The 18,751-nt window shown below is 43.9% G+C and overlaps 1 protein-coding gene across 2 annotated transcripts in view; it reads left to right on the top strand.

Moving 5' to 3' along the window:
- The first annotated feature begins 3,815 nt into the window (after nucleotides 1-3,815).
- Nucleotides 3,816-18,751, top strand: part of LOC126281503 (synaptotagmin-10-like) — an 865,953-nt gene continuing 851,017 nt past the window's right edge. Inside the window, exon 1 of one of the 2 annotated variants that reach the window (XM_049980517.1) lies at nucleotides 3,816-3,929. In XM_049980517.1, coding sequence (XP_049836474.1) covers nucleotides 3,863-3,929 — 67 coding nt within the window. In that variant the 5' untranslated portion in view covers nucleotides 3,816-3,862. The remainder of the gene's footprint in view (nucleotides 3,930-18,751) is intronic. The other variant, XM_049980518.1, reaches the window with a different exon arrangement.

Raw genomic sequence — 18,751 nt, 5'->3', positions numbered from 1 at the left:
TCGTTAACCGACAAAACTGCCATTATTGAGCAGAAACAAATCCAGAAAAGACAGGTGAAAAAATCACAAAGTCGACCAAACCTAACAGTCTGTTGAGGTATGATCGTGGATCGTTTCATTGGTCCACTCATTTTGCGAGACACCATCAACAGCGTTGACGCACTTGGCAGCGAAAACGGTTCTAACCGACTGAGAAGAAGCCGCACTGTACGAGTACTACGAGGACCGTTCAACAACAAAAGCTACACGTTTTTCTGAAAACTTTCGTTTATTGCCAAATGCTAAATGAACATGTGTTGCCACTGATGTGACAATGGGAAAATGTTGCGAATAACCTTTCTCAATAAGACGGAGCACCACCTCCTTTGTTTGCATCGTTTCTGACTGGCTGCACTAGCACTTCCCAGGACATTGGCTGGAACGACGAGGACCACATGAATGGCCTCCGAGAAGTCTCTACTTCATTCTTTGTGACGTCTTCTTGTCGGGTGGACCAAAGTACCGAAAAATTCCACGCAGTCTCGACGAATTAGAGTATAAGATCGCAGTTGTCGTCGGAAATGTAGGTGTTACTATCCTGCAGAAATCAAATGGAGGCATTACTACACGTTTACATCGTTTAAATGATTCAAATGGCTCTGAGCACTATGGGACTTAACATTTGAGGTCTTCAGTCCGCTAGAACTTAGAACTACTTAAACCTAACTAGCCTAAGGACATCACACACATCGATGCCCGAGGCAGGATTCGAACCTAACACCGTAGCTGTCGCGCGGTTCCAGACTGAAGCGCCTAGAACCGCTCGGCCACAAGGGTGGCTTACATCGTTTAGTCGACAACGAAGAAGGATTCTAGGACGTCATAACATCAAATGCGTCTACCGCCCGCCGCCAAAGATCAAGTCCCTTCTAGGGACATTGAGGGACGATTTAGAACTCCGGAAATCTGGAGTTTATTTCATACCGTGTGAGTGTGGGAAGGCATATGTGGGGCAAACCATTCGCACAATCGAGGGAAGGTGTACTGAACACAAACGGCACACCGATCTCCAACAGCCTACAAAATCTGCAATCGTAGAACATGGCCTCGAGACAAATCATCTATGGAATATGAGAACACAGAAGTCCTGCACAACACATCCCGCTTTTGGGACTGTCTATACAAGGAAGCAATTGAAATCCGGCTGCACTAGAACCTTATTAACAAGGACAACGCATTTCAACTCAGCCAAGCGTGGAATCCAGCAATAAAAGTTCTGCAGGAGCAGCGGAAACGGGGCACCACACCCGCCGATGGCGGCATGCATACAGACGCCCATCAGTCATCTCGTCAGCGCAAGCCACCCCCACCATCGCAGCCTGCACATCCCTCGGTCCATACGCGGAGTCAGTGGAGGGGACACGCGACAGATATATGTACCACACCACCCGCCGGCCTAGGACGTCAGTCAACAGGAGTAACTTGATGATGATGGCACGTTACGACGTCAAAAATTCGTTCAACAAGGACCAGACTGCATGCCAGAGAGACCTTCAAGCAAGCTGCTACAATTTTTTCCGTGTCCAAATATTCAATAATAAAAATTCCATAGGGATTGCAAACTACATCTACATTTATACTCCGTAAGCCACCCAACGGTGTATGGTGGAGGGCACTTTACGTGCCATTGTCATTACCTCCCTTTTCTGTTCCAGTCGCGTATGGTTTGCGGGAAGAACGACTGTCTGAAAGCCTCCGTGCGCACTCGAATCTCTCTAATTTTACATTCGTGATCTCCTCGGGAGGTATAAGTAGCGGGAAGCAATATATTCGATACATCATCCAGAAACGCACCGTCTCTAAACCTGGACCAAGCTACACCGCGATGCAGAGCGCCTCTCTTGCAGAGTGTGCCACTTGAGTTTGTTAAACATCTCCGCAACGGTATCACGGTTACCAAATAACCCTGTGATGAAACGCGCCGCTCTTCTTTGGATCTTCTCTGTCTCCTCCGTCAACCCGATCTGGTACGGATCCCACACTGATGAGCAATACTCAAGTATAGGTCGAAGCCACCTCCTTTGTTGATGGACTACATTTTCTAAGGATTCTCCCAATGCATCTCAACCTGGTACCCGCCTTACCAACAATTAATTTTATATGATCATTCCACTTCAAATCGTTCCGCACGCATACTACCAGATATTTTACAGAAGTAATTGCTACCAGTGTTTGTTAGGCTATCATATAATAATATAATAAAGAATCCTTCTTTCTATGTATTCGCAACACATTACATTTGTCTATGTGGAGGGTCAGTTTCCACTCCCTGCACCAAGTGCCTATCCGCTGCAGATCTTCCTACATTTCGCTACAATTTTCTAATGCTGCAACTTCTCTGTATACTACAGCATCACCCGCAAAAAGCCGCATGGAACTTCCGACACTATCTACTAGGCCATTTATATATATTGTGAAATCAATGGTCCTATAACACTCCCCTGTGACACGCCAGAGGTTACTTTAACTTCTGTAGACGTCTCTCCATTGATAACAACATGCTGTGTTCTGTTTGCTAAAAACTCTTCATCCAACCATACAGCTGGTCTGATATTCCGTAGGCTCTTACTTTGTTTATCAGGCGACAGTGCGGAACTGCATCGAACGCCTTCCGGAAATCAAGGAAAATAGCATCTACCTGGGGGCCTGTATTTAATATTTTCTGGGTCTCATGAACAAATAAAGTGAGTTGGGTCTCACACGATCGCTGTTTCCGGAATCCATGTTGATTCCTACAGAGTAGATTCTGGGTTTCCAAAAACAACATGATACACGAGCAAAAAACATGTTCTAAAATTCTACAACAGATCGACGTCAGAGATATAGGTCTATAGTTTTGCGCATCTGCTCGACGACCCTTCTTGAAGACTGGGACTACCTGTGCTCTTTTCCAATCATTTGGAACCTTCCGTTCCTCTAGAGACTTGCGGTACACGGCTGTTAGAAGGGGGGAAAGTTCTTTCGCATACTCTGTGTAGAATCGAATTGGTATCCCGTAAGGTGCAGTAGACTTTCCTCTGTTGAGTGATTCCAGTTACTTTTCTATTTCTTGGACACTTATTTCGATGTCAGCCATTTTTTCGTTTGTACGAGGATTTAGAGAAGGAATTAAGCAGCGACTTCTCTCCAACCCCGTAAATTTTCTACATTCTCGAAAATCATGTGTTGGTATTCCTTCAGCATGTTCATGATGAGTGTCTCCTGGACACTGCTTTCTTCCAAAATAAGGGCTGTGTTCACAACGCTACACGTAAGCCCATCTGCTCTGATGAAACAATAGAACCCTATTGCAGCCCAATTGGTGCTCAGAAACATCCGCTCTTAACCTCAATGAAAATGTCTCATGCTGTTTGAAACAGCGGGTGAAAAGTTGGAAACAACTCCAAGGCAATTTTTTACCCCTACAAAATCCAATTATCAATGGGTGTCCTCAGCTAGATATCGCTCGTGGACTCTCTTCCTCCTCGAGTTGAAGCCAATACCAACGGTACGCATTAGCGTGATATCCCCTGGAGGAGCGACCCGTTTTTGGCCCGGTGTGCTCATTCTGCGTTCGGCCCCAGGCGATCGATGTTCGAGCAGAGCAGATGCTGGTCTGCTGTCCCTCCTCGGCTCCCAGTAGCTGACATTGACCGGCCTGTTGCGCTGCGCGGCGCCGCGTCGGGACTCGCCGGGACCTGTTGTGGCGCTGTGACGTCACGGGGTGCGCGCGCCGCCGCCTGTTGCGATAGGCCGGCAGCGCGTCGCCCCCACCGCCGACGCCGACGACGACGCCGCGACCAGCAGCCGGCACCTGCGGCCGGCACTCGGCCGACGTCGCGCCATGGGAGTGGTGCGAGGGGTCGCTGCCGCCGCAGACATCGACGCCGACGTCCCGGCACACTCCACAGGTGAGCCGCCGGCCAGCCCACCTCCCGTGCCGTCGGGACCCCACGGTGGAGCCTGGTGCATGTGTTGTCTCGGCAGTTATTGCCTCTCATTCGTATTGCTTCCCACACTTAGCTGTTATATGTTAAATCCTAGCTGGAATAACACGAATGTTTCTTTCACATATAATTTTTGAAATGACAAATTATACATTCGTTCTGCACCCAACTAATATATTAGCTTTCGGTTTTTAATTTATAACTATTGAATCACTGGTCATGTTAACCAGAGTGTTCAAATTCTAAATGATAGTTTCTCTATTGCACGACACCGTAGACGAAAACATTCGTTTGAGGCTTTGTATTTACTAATTTTCTTAGTGGTCGTGTTGACACAGAAGCGAATACTAAGTCCGGGAGACTCGAAATGTGTTGACTGAATTGGAAACGTCGAGTGTACACAAAGAATGACAAGCTTGATTGATTCAAGTGATGTAATGTTTTAAATTACACCAATGCCAGTAACATGCTGCGCTGTATGTACTGACTGAAGCCATAGACGTTAACAGGGGAATAGTGCTTTTGTAACACCACTGGTAATTCTAATGTTGATACGTGTAGTAAATGCACGAGTTTGTTGTAAGCTTTTATTGCAGCCGTTGTAAAGAGGCTTCTAAGAAACTGAATTTACGCATTGCACGTTCAATTGCGCTTCGTAGCAGAACTATCATTTTTCTTAATATAAACACTTAGAAATGTGATCAAACACTGAAGACTGGATATTATTCAAACCAATCGCATGTATGTATCGCGCGATAAGGGGACAGTTTGTAGAGTACGTCTTCTTAAGAGTCAGAAGTAACAGAAATAGAAAGAAATAGGGCACGTGTGATGCAGAGGAGGTTTTACGTGATAGGGGGAAACATTTATTGGGCAAATAATTAACAGTTCCAAAGATAGACTTTAGAGACGTAGTCTACGACTGTTCTCCATCTTCTTGCACAAATATAGTTGCATTATTAAAAAATTGATTAGAGACGTAACTTATACGTAGTCATTCCTCCTTCGTTGTTATTTAGACTTATCACCTTAGCTGCGGCTAATTACAACTGGATAGCACTAATTTTTCTTGCCAAACGCGTTGCGCATTTATTATTTGAAAGGCAATACCAGGTTTCTCAATATGAACGGTAAGTTAGAAAGGTGATCCCAGACTTAAGACTGGGTTTTATTCAAACTAATCCCGTATGTATTGTGTATTAAGGAAGCAATCTGTAATATATGTTTACTTCAGAGTCTGAGGTAAGAGGAATAGAAAAAAAATTTCACTTATTCGAGAGAGCGAGTGCTGCATAATATTACGCACAACTGACGATGACAGAACAACTCACGTTAAAAATTCCTCCTAGGCTCAATCCATGAAATTCAGCGAGGGCAACCCTTTCAAGCCAAAGAAATGGATTGTATTAATAATACAATATAATGAAGAAAACCTTTATGACTAAACTCAACTTTTTTTTATTCCATTACGAAATATCACCAGTATTGGAGCTGTAACATATGACGATATTTCCATTCTATAGAGACCATTGTTGCTTTGTTAGAAATATAGTAAAATACGTATTCCAATTACTTTTCTCCTATCAAATTTGACTGTCGTTCCGGAAAGGGTTTATCAACAACTCTGTAAATAATACCTTCATAAAGAATGGTTGATAAAACACTATGACTATTCATAATTAACATAGTGATATCTACGATTTGTAATATAGAACGACAACTGATAATAGTTTTTAAATGAAACCTCGACTACTCGAGAGACGTTTGACAGTATTTCAACAGGGAAAAAAATCTTATGTCACCCTCTTTAAAGTACGAATAACTTTAAAACTGTTCCGAAGTCGTAAAAACGCTTTGCCATCTGTTATTCGTGACATTTAGAATGAATCTCCCACCTGCGTGGTTCGGAAAACAACGAGGTCTTATAGTCGTAAAAAAAATAGATGTTTCATTAGTGTGGTTGCTTGTAACGCTAACCCACCAGAACTTTTCGTTCATTTGCATATCGGTATTAGCTTCAGATAAGAAAATGTTTAAAACATAGCGTAACCCATGGTAACTTGTTACTGATTCATGTGTACCAAAACTGCCTCTTTCTCACTACTCAAAGTCTGGTACACGGCCTAAAAAGTGAAGAGAGTTGTATTCCAGTATATTGGTACAGGAGGAGGAGGAGAAGGAGATTAGTGTTTAACGTCCCGTCGACAACGAGGTCATTAGAGACGGAGCGCAAGCTCGGGTGAGGGAAGGACGGAGAAGGAAATCGGCCGTGCCCTTTCAAAAGAACCATCCCGGCATTTGCCTGAAGCGATTTAGGGAAATCACGGAAAACCTAAATCAGGATGGCCGGAGACGGGATTGAACCGTCGTCCTCCTGAACGCGAGTCCAGTGTGCTAAACACTGCGCCACCTCGCTCGGTATATTCCTACAGATTTACTAGAGTTACCGAGAGACAATAACTAAACTAAATCTTAACCGCAGAAAAATATTTACAAGATGCAGTGATACTTTTTCAAAGCTGGACCGCTGCATTCAATATTCCCTCGCATAATGACTTCGATTGCGTTAAAAAAGAAACGGTTTGGTTCTTCGAAGTTGTAACGAAGCCTCACAATCCTAATAGTGAGCACTGTGCTGGCATTCATTAACACAAAGGCTTCTTTCTTTGCGACAGGTTCTCCTCAAAAAATTTCGATCAGCAATTTTCTTCTGTGAATTCTAAAAGATTTTCTTTGCACTGATCTACATGGGGAAAAGTGATCATCATAATAAAATAAGAGAAACCACAGCTCGCACGGAAAATTTTAAATATTTGTTTTTTCCGCGCGCTACTCGGGAGTGGAACGGTAGAGAAATGGCTTGAAAGTTAATCGATGAACCCTTTGCCATGCACTTAATTGTGAATTTTAGACCCATGATGTTAATGTAGATTCAATAATATAAGAGGCTAATATATTTGTAGTACAAAAATTTGTTGTTCGGTGATAACAAGGCTATTTTTAGATATTTTTAGTTCCTTACATTTTGAGGTATACACAATCTCATTTTCCTGCCGTTGTTTTGTTCCATTACTGCTGATGAACTAGCTAAGCATATTTTTAATGCAAATCTATGCCTGCCTCTGACAAATAAATCTGGCAGTAGTAGTGCTTCAACCCTAATGAATATTTAGCAAGTATGGCTACTTAAAATTTACAGATTTCTCCTAACTCTTCACTCCAGATCTCTTCGTGCAAACAGGACAAGTTTTGTGATTAGTTAGTAAGTGACTTTTAAGCAATGGTCAGCGTGTTTCAGTAAACCAATTACGTCTTGTTGTCCTTGCGTAGTATAACTCAGTGGATAGTATCGTATTTTAGTTTTTCTTTTCTACGTTATCGAAAAACTGGACCGCGACCAATCACATTCGCTTGTTTATTTAATCCTAGTCCGTCGTTATTATCTACTCTGAAACACAGACAGACATACGTCCGTAATGGTTAACTTTATTAGCTTTTGCTCCATGCTCTAGTCCAAATGGTACCTTCTGTCATTTACGCCACTTTCATAGAGATTCGGTTATTTGTCCAGTAGAAAGAGATATATTCGCTGTAGCTAATTAAACTAAAGACAATCTCTTGCTTCATCTGTTCAGCTTGTTTAAAACAATGCACAAAATTCTTACAGTTCAAACCTCGCATAGACATTTTGTGCTAATCTTACACTAGCGAGAAAAGTCCAACATTTTTCATTTTGCACTACAGAGTCACGAGAAATTAATCATGAAGACATGATATATTTTGAAACTGCACATGCAGAAGTACGAATGTGGATGTAATCAAGTACTCAACTTCAATTAATTTACGTATCAGTTTTGTATCATTATTAAACGATATGTCGTCAGGTGTGTATGCCATGATACACACTAGCGAATAATGTGAACATTGTTTCAGTACCTCTTAGTATTATGAATGACTTTGTTTGACCAATGCTGCAAAATGTTATTTTAGTTAGATAGTGAACGATTACTTACATTATTTTGTAAATGGTTCCAATATTATTGGTTTAAATGGCTCTGAGCACTATAGGACTTAACATCTGAGGTCATCAGTCCCCTAGAACTTAGAACTACCTAAACCTAGTTAACCTAAGGACATCACACACATCCATGCCCAAGGCAGGATTCGAACCTGCGACAGTAGCAGTCGCGCGGTTCCAGACTGAAGCGCCTACAACCGCTCGGCCACTGCGACCAGCTGCAATATTATTCACTAGTACTTAGGACTTATGTGGAGTCTATATTCCAAGTAATTATTGAACACTGAAACTGTTTGATATAGCCTGAAATTCAAGCATGACCCACACAGTAAACTATACGTTCTTAGATCTGAATCGTCTCAGTTAGTGAAAGCACAGATACGTAATTTAAGCACACCAGAGGATCGGACTTACTGCCAAAAACTAGATTTCACTGAAGACGGTGTTGGACTAACTTGTTCTCCCAGTAGCGCTGGGCTTGCTACCTTTGGTTAATTTGCAGCTTTTCTGTTACCACGACAACCAGCCCTGCTTACCGCTATTTTGCGACCTCAGTTCCTTCGTGCCTCAAACACATGTTCACTGCTGTTTAATGACAAACTTAATCTGTAGTATGAATAGCGAAGTTCCTTTCTTTACGAGCGTGAAGCGTAAACAACTTGCATGTTACGTGCTGGGTCTGCAGTTTAAGTGGATCATAAAGACTGCATAAAAATGGCGCTAATACAGGGAAACATTTTATGGTCGCTACGGCCTTCCAGCGATTGCATTAAAAGGGTATCAACTCACAGCATCGTCATACTCACTATTGACTCGACAACAATAGGAAACTCTATTTCAAAATACTTACTTTTATTATTCTGGCTGTAAAGGTACCATTATAGAGATCCTTACTAAAAATCGATATTATCAACTCATTTCTTGTGGCTGCGATATCAGCGATATTGATACAAGCCTGTACACGTTACAGTTTTTGCGCCAACGACTGGGGAATCCCAAGAAGAATGTATGAGCTTGATATTTTTATTTATTTTAATATTCCGCTATCGAACATGACTCTGGCTTTGCACTTCACTCCCTGTCCGTAACTTAAATGGGAATCACTGGAAATAAGACGAGGTAGCTCTAACGAATCCCAGTTGGGGAATTTAGATAATGTGTACTCGAAGAAGACTGTGTGAGAATACTGTTGCCACCATGATACAACTCGTGAAGGGCCCAATACGAGAGTGGAACAGGAGAGAATTCGACAATATTCATGAAATGGAACTTTATGGTTCCAGATACCATTTCAAGTCTCAGACATCTGTGATGCCTGTATGCAGACTGAAGTGACAAATGAAAACTTGTATGAAGACCGGGATACGAACCTGAGACTCCTGCTCACTAGACAGATGAGCTAACCACTACGCCACCCTGGCACAGTGCCTTTGCACACCTGCACAGTCTACCCTAGCACACCCTCCCTCCTCAATCTAAATTCCCATTCACAAATCGGCCCACTTGGTGTTTCCCCTTTACTTGAATAGCATTACAGAGACGCTCCATCTGTATGGGAACAGCGCCCCAGCATCTAACGCAGCGAACGAAACTGGGAATACTGACTCAAATGCAGGCATAGATAATTTAATCAAATAAACTACACGGTTCCATAAACCGTTTCCAGTCCCAAACATCTATGATGAATATTTGCAGACTGAAGTGACGAATGAAAATTTGTGTCAACATTGATATGATGCACCCTCCGCCATGCACTGTACAGAGGTTGACGGAGTATGTATGTAGGCGAAAATGTAGAAGTATTAAAATAATTATTAGGAAGTAACAATGATGATTAACCTTCAGACTGTTCAAAGAAGAGTTAGGCTCTAGAACTGCGATTAATTTACTGTACTGCACCTAAGAATAGAATGCGTAGAGAACCCACATACCGCTCGTCTGTCGTGAGAGTCGACCGAAGATATTTCTCTGAAAATTATTTAGACAACTACAGTTTTGCTTTTCACTGTGCAGATGAAAGTAGCCCAAACAAATAATCTTCATTACGTGTTCTGCGCGAAGCCCTTTATCAACGGAAAACTGCGTATTACTTCAGGTTACTAACAAAACGATACTGAAAGTAAAACTAAATGTACGCACTCGATGAAGTGGTTAAATATTGGTACAGTGCGATATTCCTTTTAAGTGTGCACAGGGTGGTCAGAAATCGTCTAATAAGCTTGTAAGTTCAGATGTGTGTGAAATCTTATGGGACTTAACTGCTAAGGTAGTCAGTCCCTAAACTTACACACTACTCAACCTAAATTATCCAAAGGACAAACACACACACCCATGCCCGACGGAGGACTCGAACCTCCGACGGGATTAGCCGCACAGTCCATGACTGCAGCGCCCGAGACCGCTCGGCTAATCCCGCGCGACAACTTGTAAGTGTGCTGCAGGTAGGTTGTGCTAAGAAATAATCGTTAAGAAAAAATTCGATATGTTGTGCCGCTTACAACTTAATTACCATTGTAGTTAGCCAATCAGGCCGTTAGTCTTGCAAATTCAAGCGCGTCCACCAGAGACGGTGTCGCCAAATGCGTTTGGTTTCCAAAACCCAAATAAGAGAGCGATACAAAAACTGGACCTGGGACGGTAGTAAGGATTGCACCGAAGGCAGAGGTTGAACAGTCTTGTGTACTGTCATTTACAACTGGCACTAATTTTGTTTGGAAGGCAACTTGAATTTCTACGTGCAACGGCGTGATTGACTAACTTCAATGCTAACTGACTCGGAGACGGACCAAAGTATCGATTATTTTTCTCTCAACGATTATTTCTCTGCTAAACCTACCCTTCAACAACCTTATAAGCTTTTCAGACTATATCTGGCCACCCGCATACTGAAAGACACCTAACACAAACAGCTGATAGTACTCCAGCAGCGACTGATTTTGAGTAGCGCTGCTGCACAGCGATAGTAGACAGCTACTGCGGGAAGGGTATCACGAGATACGAGTAGGGGCCAGACGAGCAACGAACAAAGTTATACTTCTACGACGGACTCTAGATGACATATCATCGAAATAAATATCGTGCTATATTGGATCACTTTACTGAAGGCGATATAAAATTTCACTTTAAAAAGTACCTTTTTAAAGAGACACGAACTGACGTTTTCTGTGAACCACTGAACATAGCATGCAACGCGTGATGATCTGTATTTAGTTGAGCTGCCTTCATCCTAACATTAGAAAGACTCTATTGCAGATATCGGCCGAAAGGCTGTACGAAATACCACGCCTCACAAAAAAATGAAGTTCCTAGAAGAGGAGGGCGGCTGTGTGATATTATTGCGTTTAAAGAACCGAGTCAAATTTACAAAGAACATACAACAGTATGACCCTACTTATCAGTATGAAAATGCGCCCTCTCTGACGCGGATACGTGCACTGATTCATTCGGGAAGCGTGCCATAAGGCTGTTGTATTCTCGCCTGAGGCAAGGTGGGTCGCAACTGTTGTACTCGTAACTGTTCATTTACACCCTGAGCACTGACACTGGAACACAATTGACTGGTCCCACGTACGTTCAATAGGGAACAGATCTAGAGATCTTCCTGGTCGTAGGAGTATCTCAGCAACACACAGACACTTGACAGACACACATGCCACATGCTGGCGAGCTTTTCCTTGTTTAAAAATGGCACCATGATACTGTTGTATGAGAAGTAATACAATGTGGGCGCAGGATATCCGTGACGCTGAAAATTAAACAGTTTTACTACAACACTTTCACCTTGCTACAAGCAAAGTGCGTTCTTGCCAGAGGGAGAGACAGAATCAGGAAATACGCGGTATGTCGCAAACGGGTCAGGCTCGGCACGTTTCTACACCGCGCCGAGACAGAGAAGAGCTCAGCAGAAAATAGCGTGGGACAGAAAACCAACGGAACCTTGTCACGCATAGTAGTTAGTTCGTAAGAAATGTCGAAAGAAACTGTAGCTATTTCACAAGAACCAGTATCAGAGAAGTTACAAAATGGTTCAAATGACTCTGAGCACTATGGGACTTAACTTCTGAGGTCATCAGTCCCCTAGAACTTAGAACTACTTAAACCTAACTAACCTACGGACATCACACACATACATGCCGGTGGCAGTATTCGAACCTGCGCCCGTGCGGTCGCGTGGTTCCAGACTGTAGCGCCTAGAACCGCTCGGCCACCCCGGCTGGCAGAGAAGTTACACATCAGTTAAGAGCCTGTTAAGCGAATATAGCAGCAAATAAGAACGACACATGCGGTCGTAGCGAACCGAGCATTGCGTCATAGCCTCAAGTTATCTCCCTTCAAAGACTCGAGCACTTCAGCTCTCGAGGAATTGATCACTGGGATCGATGGCGTTCAAAGAAATATCACTCCATTCCACGATTACGATACTGTACCGAATCTATGTTCTAGATATTCCATAACAGTCAACGAACCAGCAAAGATGTACTTGAGATGATGGTCTTTGCCTGTTGAACTGTACTTCCGAAACCAACACATCGCAGATGGGTCATCAAGGGTCAACACAGAATTCGGGATGGGATCGTGCAGAATCCACCAGCTAGTCCTGTTGGACCATAGCCGCGCTGGCAGCTCGCAGCAGCTCGAGGTTACTCACTCTTCGCTTGCAGCTGCTAGAGGTAATCCATCACGTAGCTAGTGAGGCATCGGCTATAAGGTCGATGTAGAACAAGATAACTATAAACATGGTTAATAAATAACTGAACTCTTACAATGTTTTCACAGCGTAGAGTCAGAGACGCTGCGCAGGTACCAAACGGCAATCCTGACTACATGTGAGATGTCCTCGCTCGGCATCTCTGTATTACGATTGCGCTGTCAGAGTTTCTTCAGTCACCGCCGTCGTGACCTGAGGGCATACTGGATGTCTGGATGTCTCCCAGCACCATTACGCCAGGAGTAACAATGTTGTGCGTCCCCTAAACATTCGAAAAATGAGATGTCTTCTCCAGGCCGGAAAATGGTTATTCGGAACGGCGCAGAACTGCAACTCTCCGTGACACCATTTATCAGAAGTGAACACTTTCCGGCCATGTCTCCAATCCAAACGCAGGCGTTTGTCTTGCGTTGTTAACGGCGGCCTACACAAGGCACGATAATTCCCTAGTCCTGCTGAAAAGTATGTTGGGGATGCTAGGACGCGAAGCATAACTAATTGTGTCAATTAGAGTTTCGGAATATCAATAATATCTGCTGCAGTATGCTGAGAAATCAAAGATCCTGGTAGAAACAAATGAAGTTGTCCTTGAACAGGAAGCAGTATGCTAGAATCCTTGCCATGTAATAAATTTTGATATCAAGTGTCGGCAGCGGACAGAGAGGTTGTAGCTTGTAGTTCATGATGATGAGACTGTACTAGAGTCGTTTGTGTTCCATAGAGGGAAGTATGTAACAGTCTTGAAGGTGAGTTGCCCATCAGAAGAGATCGCTGAACATGGTTGTTCCCAAATGGCTTTTCATGTGGAGTAAATTAAGAGCCGACTCACCGCTTTGCCTTCTCTGTTCCTTTCGCTTCGTACATATTCGTAACAACAAACACGACTCTGCTCTCTCCAAGTACACGTCACAATTTATCTACGCGATACGGACACACACTTAAACACTTCACTTTTTTTCAAAGGCAGCTACAGGCAATCAACCCCGCTAGGATCTTCCACGAAAGCACTATGTGACTTTTACCCTCCTCCAGAAACCAAACAATATTCTTTAGTTTCTGTATAGGCTTTACCTAATTCAAGGGAAAACATTCGATCCCAGCAGAAACAAGCACAGTTTACATCAGTTCACGAAAAGCAGAATAAGAAAAACACGTATCACAGAAACAGATAACACTAGGAGGAGCCGGTGCAAGAAGTGGTATTGGAAAAAAAGGAGTCGTACTGAACAAGACACTCATCCTAAATTGACAAACGGACCTAACAAATAAATAAATAAACTGAACTAAACTCTGTCCGAAAAGGCCTTGGGAGGCCCAACGGTCCGACCGGCCGCAGTCTCATCCTAGGCCCACGGGCGTCACTGAATGCGGAAATGGTCAACTCCCGGCTTTTACTAGTCCGGAGCCGCTACTTCTCAGTCAAGTAGCTTCTCAGTTTGCCTCACAAAGGCTCGGTGCACGCCGGTTACCAACAGCGTTCCAAGTGCTATCCCAGCCCGAAAGAGCTTAGTTTAGGTGATCTGGCGGGAACTGGTGTTACCACTGCGTAACATGGCATCTCCGAGGTAGTGATGAACTGGGGATTTTCACATAAGACCATTTCACGTGTGTACCGTGAATATCAGGAAACCGGTAAATTTCAAATTTCCGACATCGCTGCGCCCGGAGAAAGATCATGCAAGAAGTGGACCAACGACGACTGAAGATAATCGTTCAACGTAACAGAAGTGCGACCCTTCCGCAAATTGCTGCAGATTTCAGTGCTGGACCATCAGCAGGTGTCAGTGTGCGAACCATTCAATGAAACATCATCGATATGGGCTTTCGGAGCCGAAAGCCCACTGGTGTACCCTTGATGACTGCACGGCACAAAGCTATACCCCTCGTCTTGGCCTGTCAACACCGACGTTGGACTGTTGATGACTGGAAACATTCTGCCTGATCGGACGAGTCTCGTTTGAAATTGAATTAAGCGGATTGAATTGTACGGGTATGAGACAACCTCATGAATTCACAGGCCGTGCATGATAGCAGAGAACTGTTCAAGCAGATGGGAGTTCTGTAATGAAGTGGGGCGTCTGCATTTTTAGTGAATTGAGACCCTGACACGTTTTGATAAGATTCTGATAGGTGACACGAACGTAAGCATCCTGTCTGTTAACCTGAATCCATTGTGCATTCCATGTCCATCGTGCATCCCGACGGACTTGGGCAATTCAGCAGGACAATGCGACACCCACACGTGCAGAATTGTTACAGAGTTGATCGAGGAACACTCTTCTGAGTCTAAAGACTTCCGCTGGCCACCAAACTCCCTAGACATGAACATTATTGAGCACATCTGGAGTGTCTTGTAACGTGCTGTTAAGAAGAGATCTCCACCCCATCGTACTCTTACGGATCTATGGACAGCCATGGAGAATTCATGCTATCGATTCCCTCCAGCATTACTTCAGACATTATTCGAGTCCGTGAGACGTCGTGTTGCGGCACTTCTGCGTGCTCGCTGGGACACTACACGATATTAAACAGGTGTATCAGTTTCTTTGGCTCTTCAGTGTATTACATGGGCATGATTTATATCACTTCATGTCGTTCAGAATGCATAGAATTTGAGTTTATGTATCATGACGAAAATGTTCGTGGGGCAATTGACGTATTTGAAGATGGTGATGAACTATTGAAATTGATACTTTACATATTGCTGTATTTAGGCGATCTTGACGTAATAAATTATTAAGCAAATATTTAGTGGCTCTGTTCAGTGAAGAACATTCCTCGAGCGCATTTTGTCGAGGCAATGTTAGAGACTCAATTTATTGGGGATTATAAGTTCTTATCTAGTCTAGGAAAAGACTTACGAAAAACTGAGGATCATCGTCTTCCAAAATTAGTCGATGACACGAGATGCAGACGCAGATAGCGCCATAGATGTGCTGTGGTGAACAACGGGTCACGTGTTCCTCATATCCTTAGCCATAGTGGTGTGCAACGTGCATGATGCGTTCTGTGTAAGAATAGAACGAGATTACTTTTATATGCCCCCACCTTGCCCTGTGTCTTTGCTCCATACCACACGCTCCAGCTGTTGCCTACTCTCGTAATTGGCAACGCAGGGTTAAGCGTCATATTGAGCCACTGTTTGTGGTTTTGAATCAAATGGTTCAAATGGCTCTTAGCACTAAGGGACTTAACTGGTGTGGTCATCAGTCCCCTAGATGTTAGAACTGCTTAAACCTAACTAACCTAAAGAAAATCACACACATCCATGTCCGAGGGAGGATTCGAATCTGCGACCATAGCGGTCTCGCAGTTCCAGACTGTAGCGCCTAGAATCGCTCGGCCACTTCGGCCGGCTGTTCTGAATCCCATAGAAAATTTATATGTTCCCAAAACTGTAGCTGTTGCTTCTTCGCTTCTTAATCAAATGCTTGCCTTCTTTGCCTTATGCCACACATGGTGAAATCGTCGATAAATGGTTTTGCATGCTACAGACAGTAGCGGTAAAATAACGCTATTTGCTGGAGTGTCATGTGGTACACTACGCCTTCCCACTCCACATCATCCCACCACCAGCATAGTCCCTCTTACGTGCACATCACTATGGATGCAGCGAATCTCGAACTATTATGCTGGGAAGACGTGTGGTGATGTCAGCAGCGGAGGGTGTAAAAGGCGACAGTGACAGTAATTGTCAATGATATCATATCGGAGTAGCAGGAGCACCTAGGGAAACATTTCGAATCCTCCAAGAGACCAAAAGAACAGGCATCTATGGCCAAGTGTTCTTTTCTAAAGCTTCAATCACACACCACTGTAATTTTCTTCCGTAGTCTTCCATCCCCATGGTTTGTATTGTATTGTATGGAACTGGGGACCTAGAAACGACGGAGAGGCTTCGTGCCCGCCGTAGCTCTCTGTGTTTCACAACCCCACAACAGGCTACAGTGGTCTATTCAGCCCACCGCCGCCCCACACCGAACCCAGGGTTATTGTGCGGTTCGACCCCCAGTAGACCGCCCCAGGAACGTCACATACCAGATGAGTGTAATTCCAAATGTTTGTTTGGTAGAGTAATTATGATGTACGCTTACGTGGTGAAAGTGTTTGCGCAGAAATCGCCGACATAGTGTAACTGAGGCGGATTAGGGGGAACCCGCCCACATTCGCCGAGGCAGATGGAAAACCGCCTTAAAAACCATCCACAGACTGGCCGGCACACCGGACCTCGACACTAATCCACCGGGCGAATTAGTGCCGGGTACTGGTTCGCGTTAAGCCACACGGCTAACCTGGCGGGCATCCCCATGGTTTACTTTTTATTGGTTCGTCCGTGGTACGTTCTCTGTTTAGCGGTTACAAACTTGTGGCTTGCACTAAGTCTTCAGGTGCTACTTAATTCATTCATCAAAAAAATTTCTACATAGATACGTTGCCATCACGAATACCATGTGTAGTTGCCACTTACATCGGCTATGTCTAAGTTGTTCTTTTATAGCAATGTCCTTTGTGCATTGTATCATCCTGGCGCTGTTGTTCCCCAGAGGACGGCCTATCGTGCAGAAAGGTTTACCAATCCCAAAGCTGAGAAAAAGCAAACGGGACGTTTCCAAGAAGACGTCTTCTTGTCACAGTGGTATCTCTTCAGTTCCCATGAAGTGCTGTTGTGGATTGTTTTCACCAGTGTATGGATTCCAGTTACAAGCAAATCAGCAGCATGTTAAAACACTTTGCTCCTGCGATTACCACAAAATATACACCTTTTTGCTATGGGAAAACAGTGTGCAAGGGAAAAAAATTGCAGAGTATCTAATTACCCAACATAAAATATTCAGCTCCAAGGGCGAAGACGTAAAGCAAAAATGGACTAAATTCAGAAGGTTTGTACTATACGTCCTAGGACAGCATGCGAGGGATGATACAGACCAATGGGTCTACGAAAGCATGAAAGGGATTTAAATCAGATTTAAGAACAGTCACTCTAAATCAGAAACAAAAGCTGAGGAGCTAAATATAGATAAAATGAATATCTAAACGCCCTTGCTCAGTAGTCTGAGATGTAGAGAAACAGTAAGACTTGAGGGATTATGCTTGCTGCATTTTAGCAGGTGTGTTGCGTGCACTGAGTCCATGAGATAACCTGAGCACAGGCAGAATCTGTATCAACGCATTAGGGGAAGCTATTAGCTGCAAGGCCGGACCTCCACCGAGCCGTTTGGGGCCGGCAGCGAGAGATAAAAGCTAAGGGCTGCGCACGAAACGCCAGCCCGTCGGAGGTAACGGGCAGATCCGGACACAGAAACAGCGGGACTCCTAGCCTGTAGCACGCCTGAGCAACGCCAGAGAGTAACTGTCAATTACTAGTGTACAGTGTGCTCACCGTGAGGACACTCACCGTCATGTGTTTCATCTCTGACAACCCCAGCCAACTAAAGATCGACGAGCCGTAGTTTTAGGAACAATGGGCATATATTTGATTAGCTGGTGCTACCAGGTTATCGTAATCCCCTATTAGACACGAAAAGGACTCATACGTAACTACAGTGTACAATCAGAGTAGATAGTAGCCACTAAAACAATAACATATGAGATCCGAAACATAACAAGAATAAATAACGAATATTCCTCTCTCCCTTCTCTCTTCTCTCTCTCTCTCTCTCTCTCTCTCTCTCTCTCTCTCTCTCTCTCTCTCTTACACACACACATTTACACATGCAAATTGTCAACAACAACAAAATGTACCACTCTCGCCAAGATCGACACACACACACACACACACACACACACACACACACATATACACAGAGAGAGAGAGAGAGAGAGAGAGAGAGAGAGAGACCAACACACAAAACAAATGAAAATAATCAAACCACACGCACACAGCACAAACAAAAGACGAAAATAAAGACACAGCGGCAGTTGGTAACACGACACACCGAAAACACATACATGTTGAGCACAAAATGTAAAGTGCTAGACGCCGGAAATAGGCCAACTGGAGCATGGAGGCTAATGAACATATCTGCAGAACCAAACACATGGGCTAACAGCGCTGTAAAT

Source organism: Schistocerca gregaria, chromosome 7 (assembly GCF_023897955.1).
Source record: "Schistocerca gregaria isolate iqSchGreg1 chromosome 7, iqSchGreg1.2, whole genome shotgun sequence".
Taxonomy (NCBI): domain Eukaryota; kingdom Metazoa; phylum Arthropoda; class Insecta; order Orthoptera; family Acrididae; genus Schistocerca; species Schistocerca gregaria.
The sequence above is the reverse complement of the archived record's forward strand: the minus strand, read 5'-3'. Positions and strand labels throughout refer to the sequence as shown.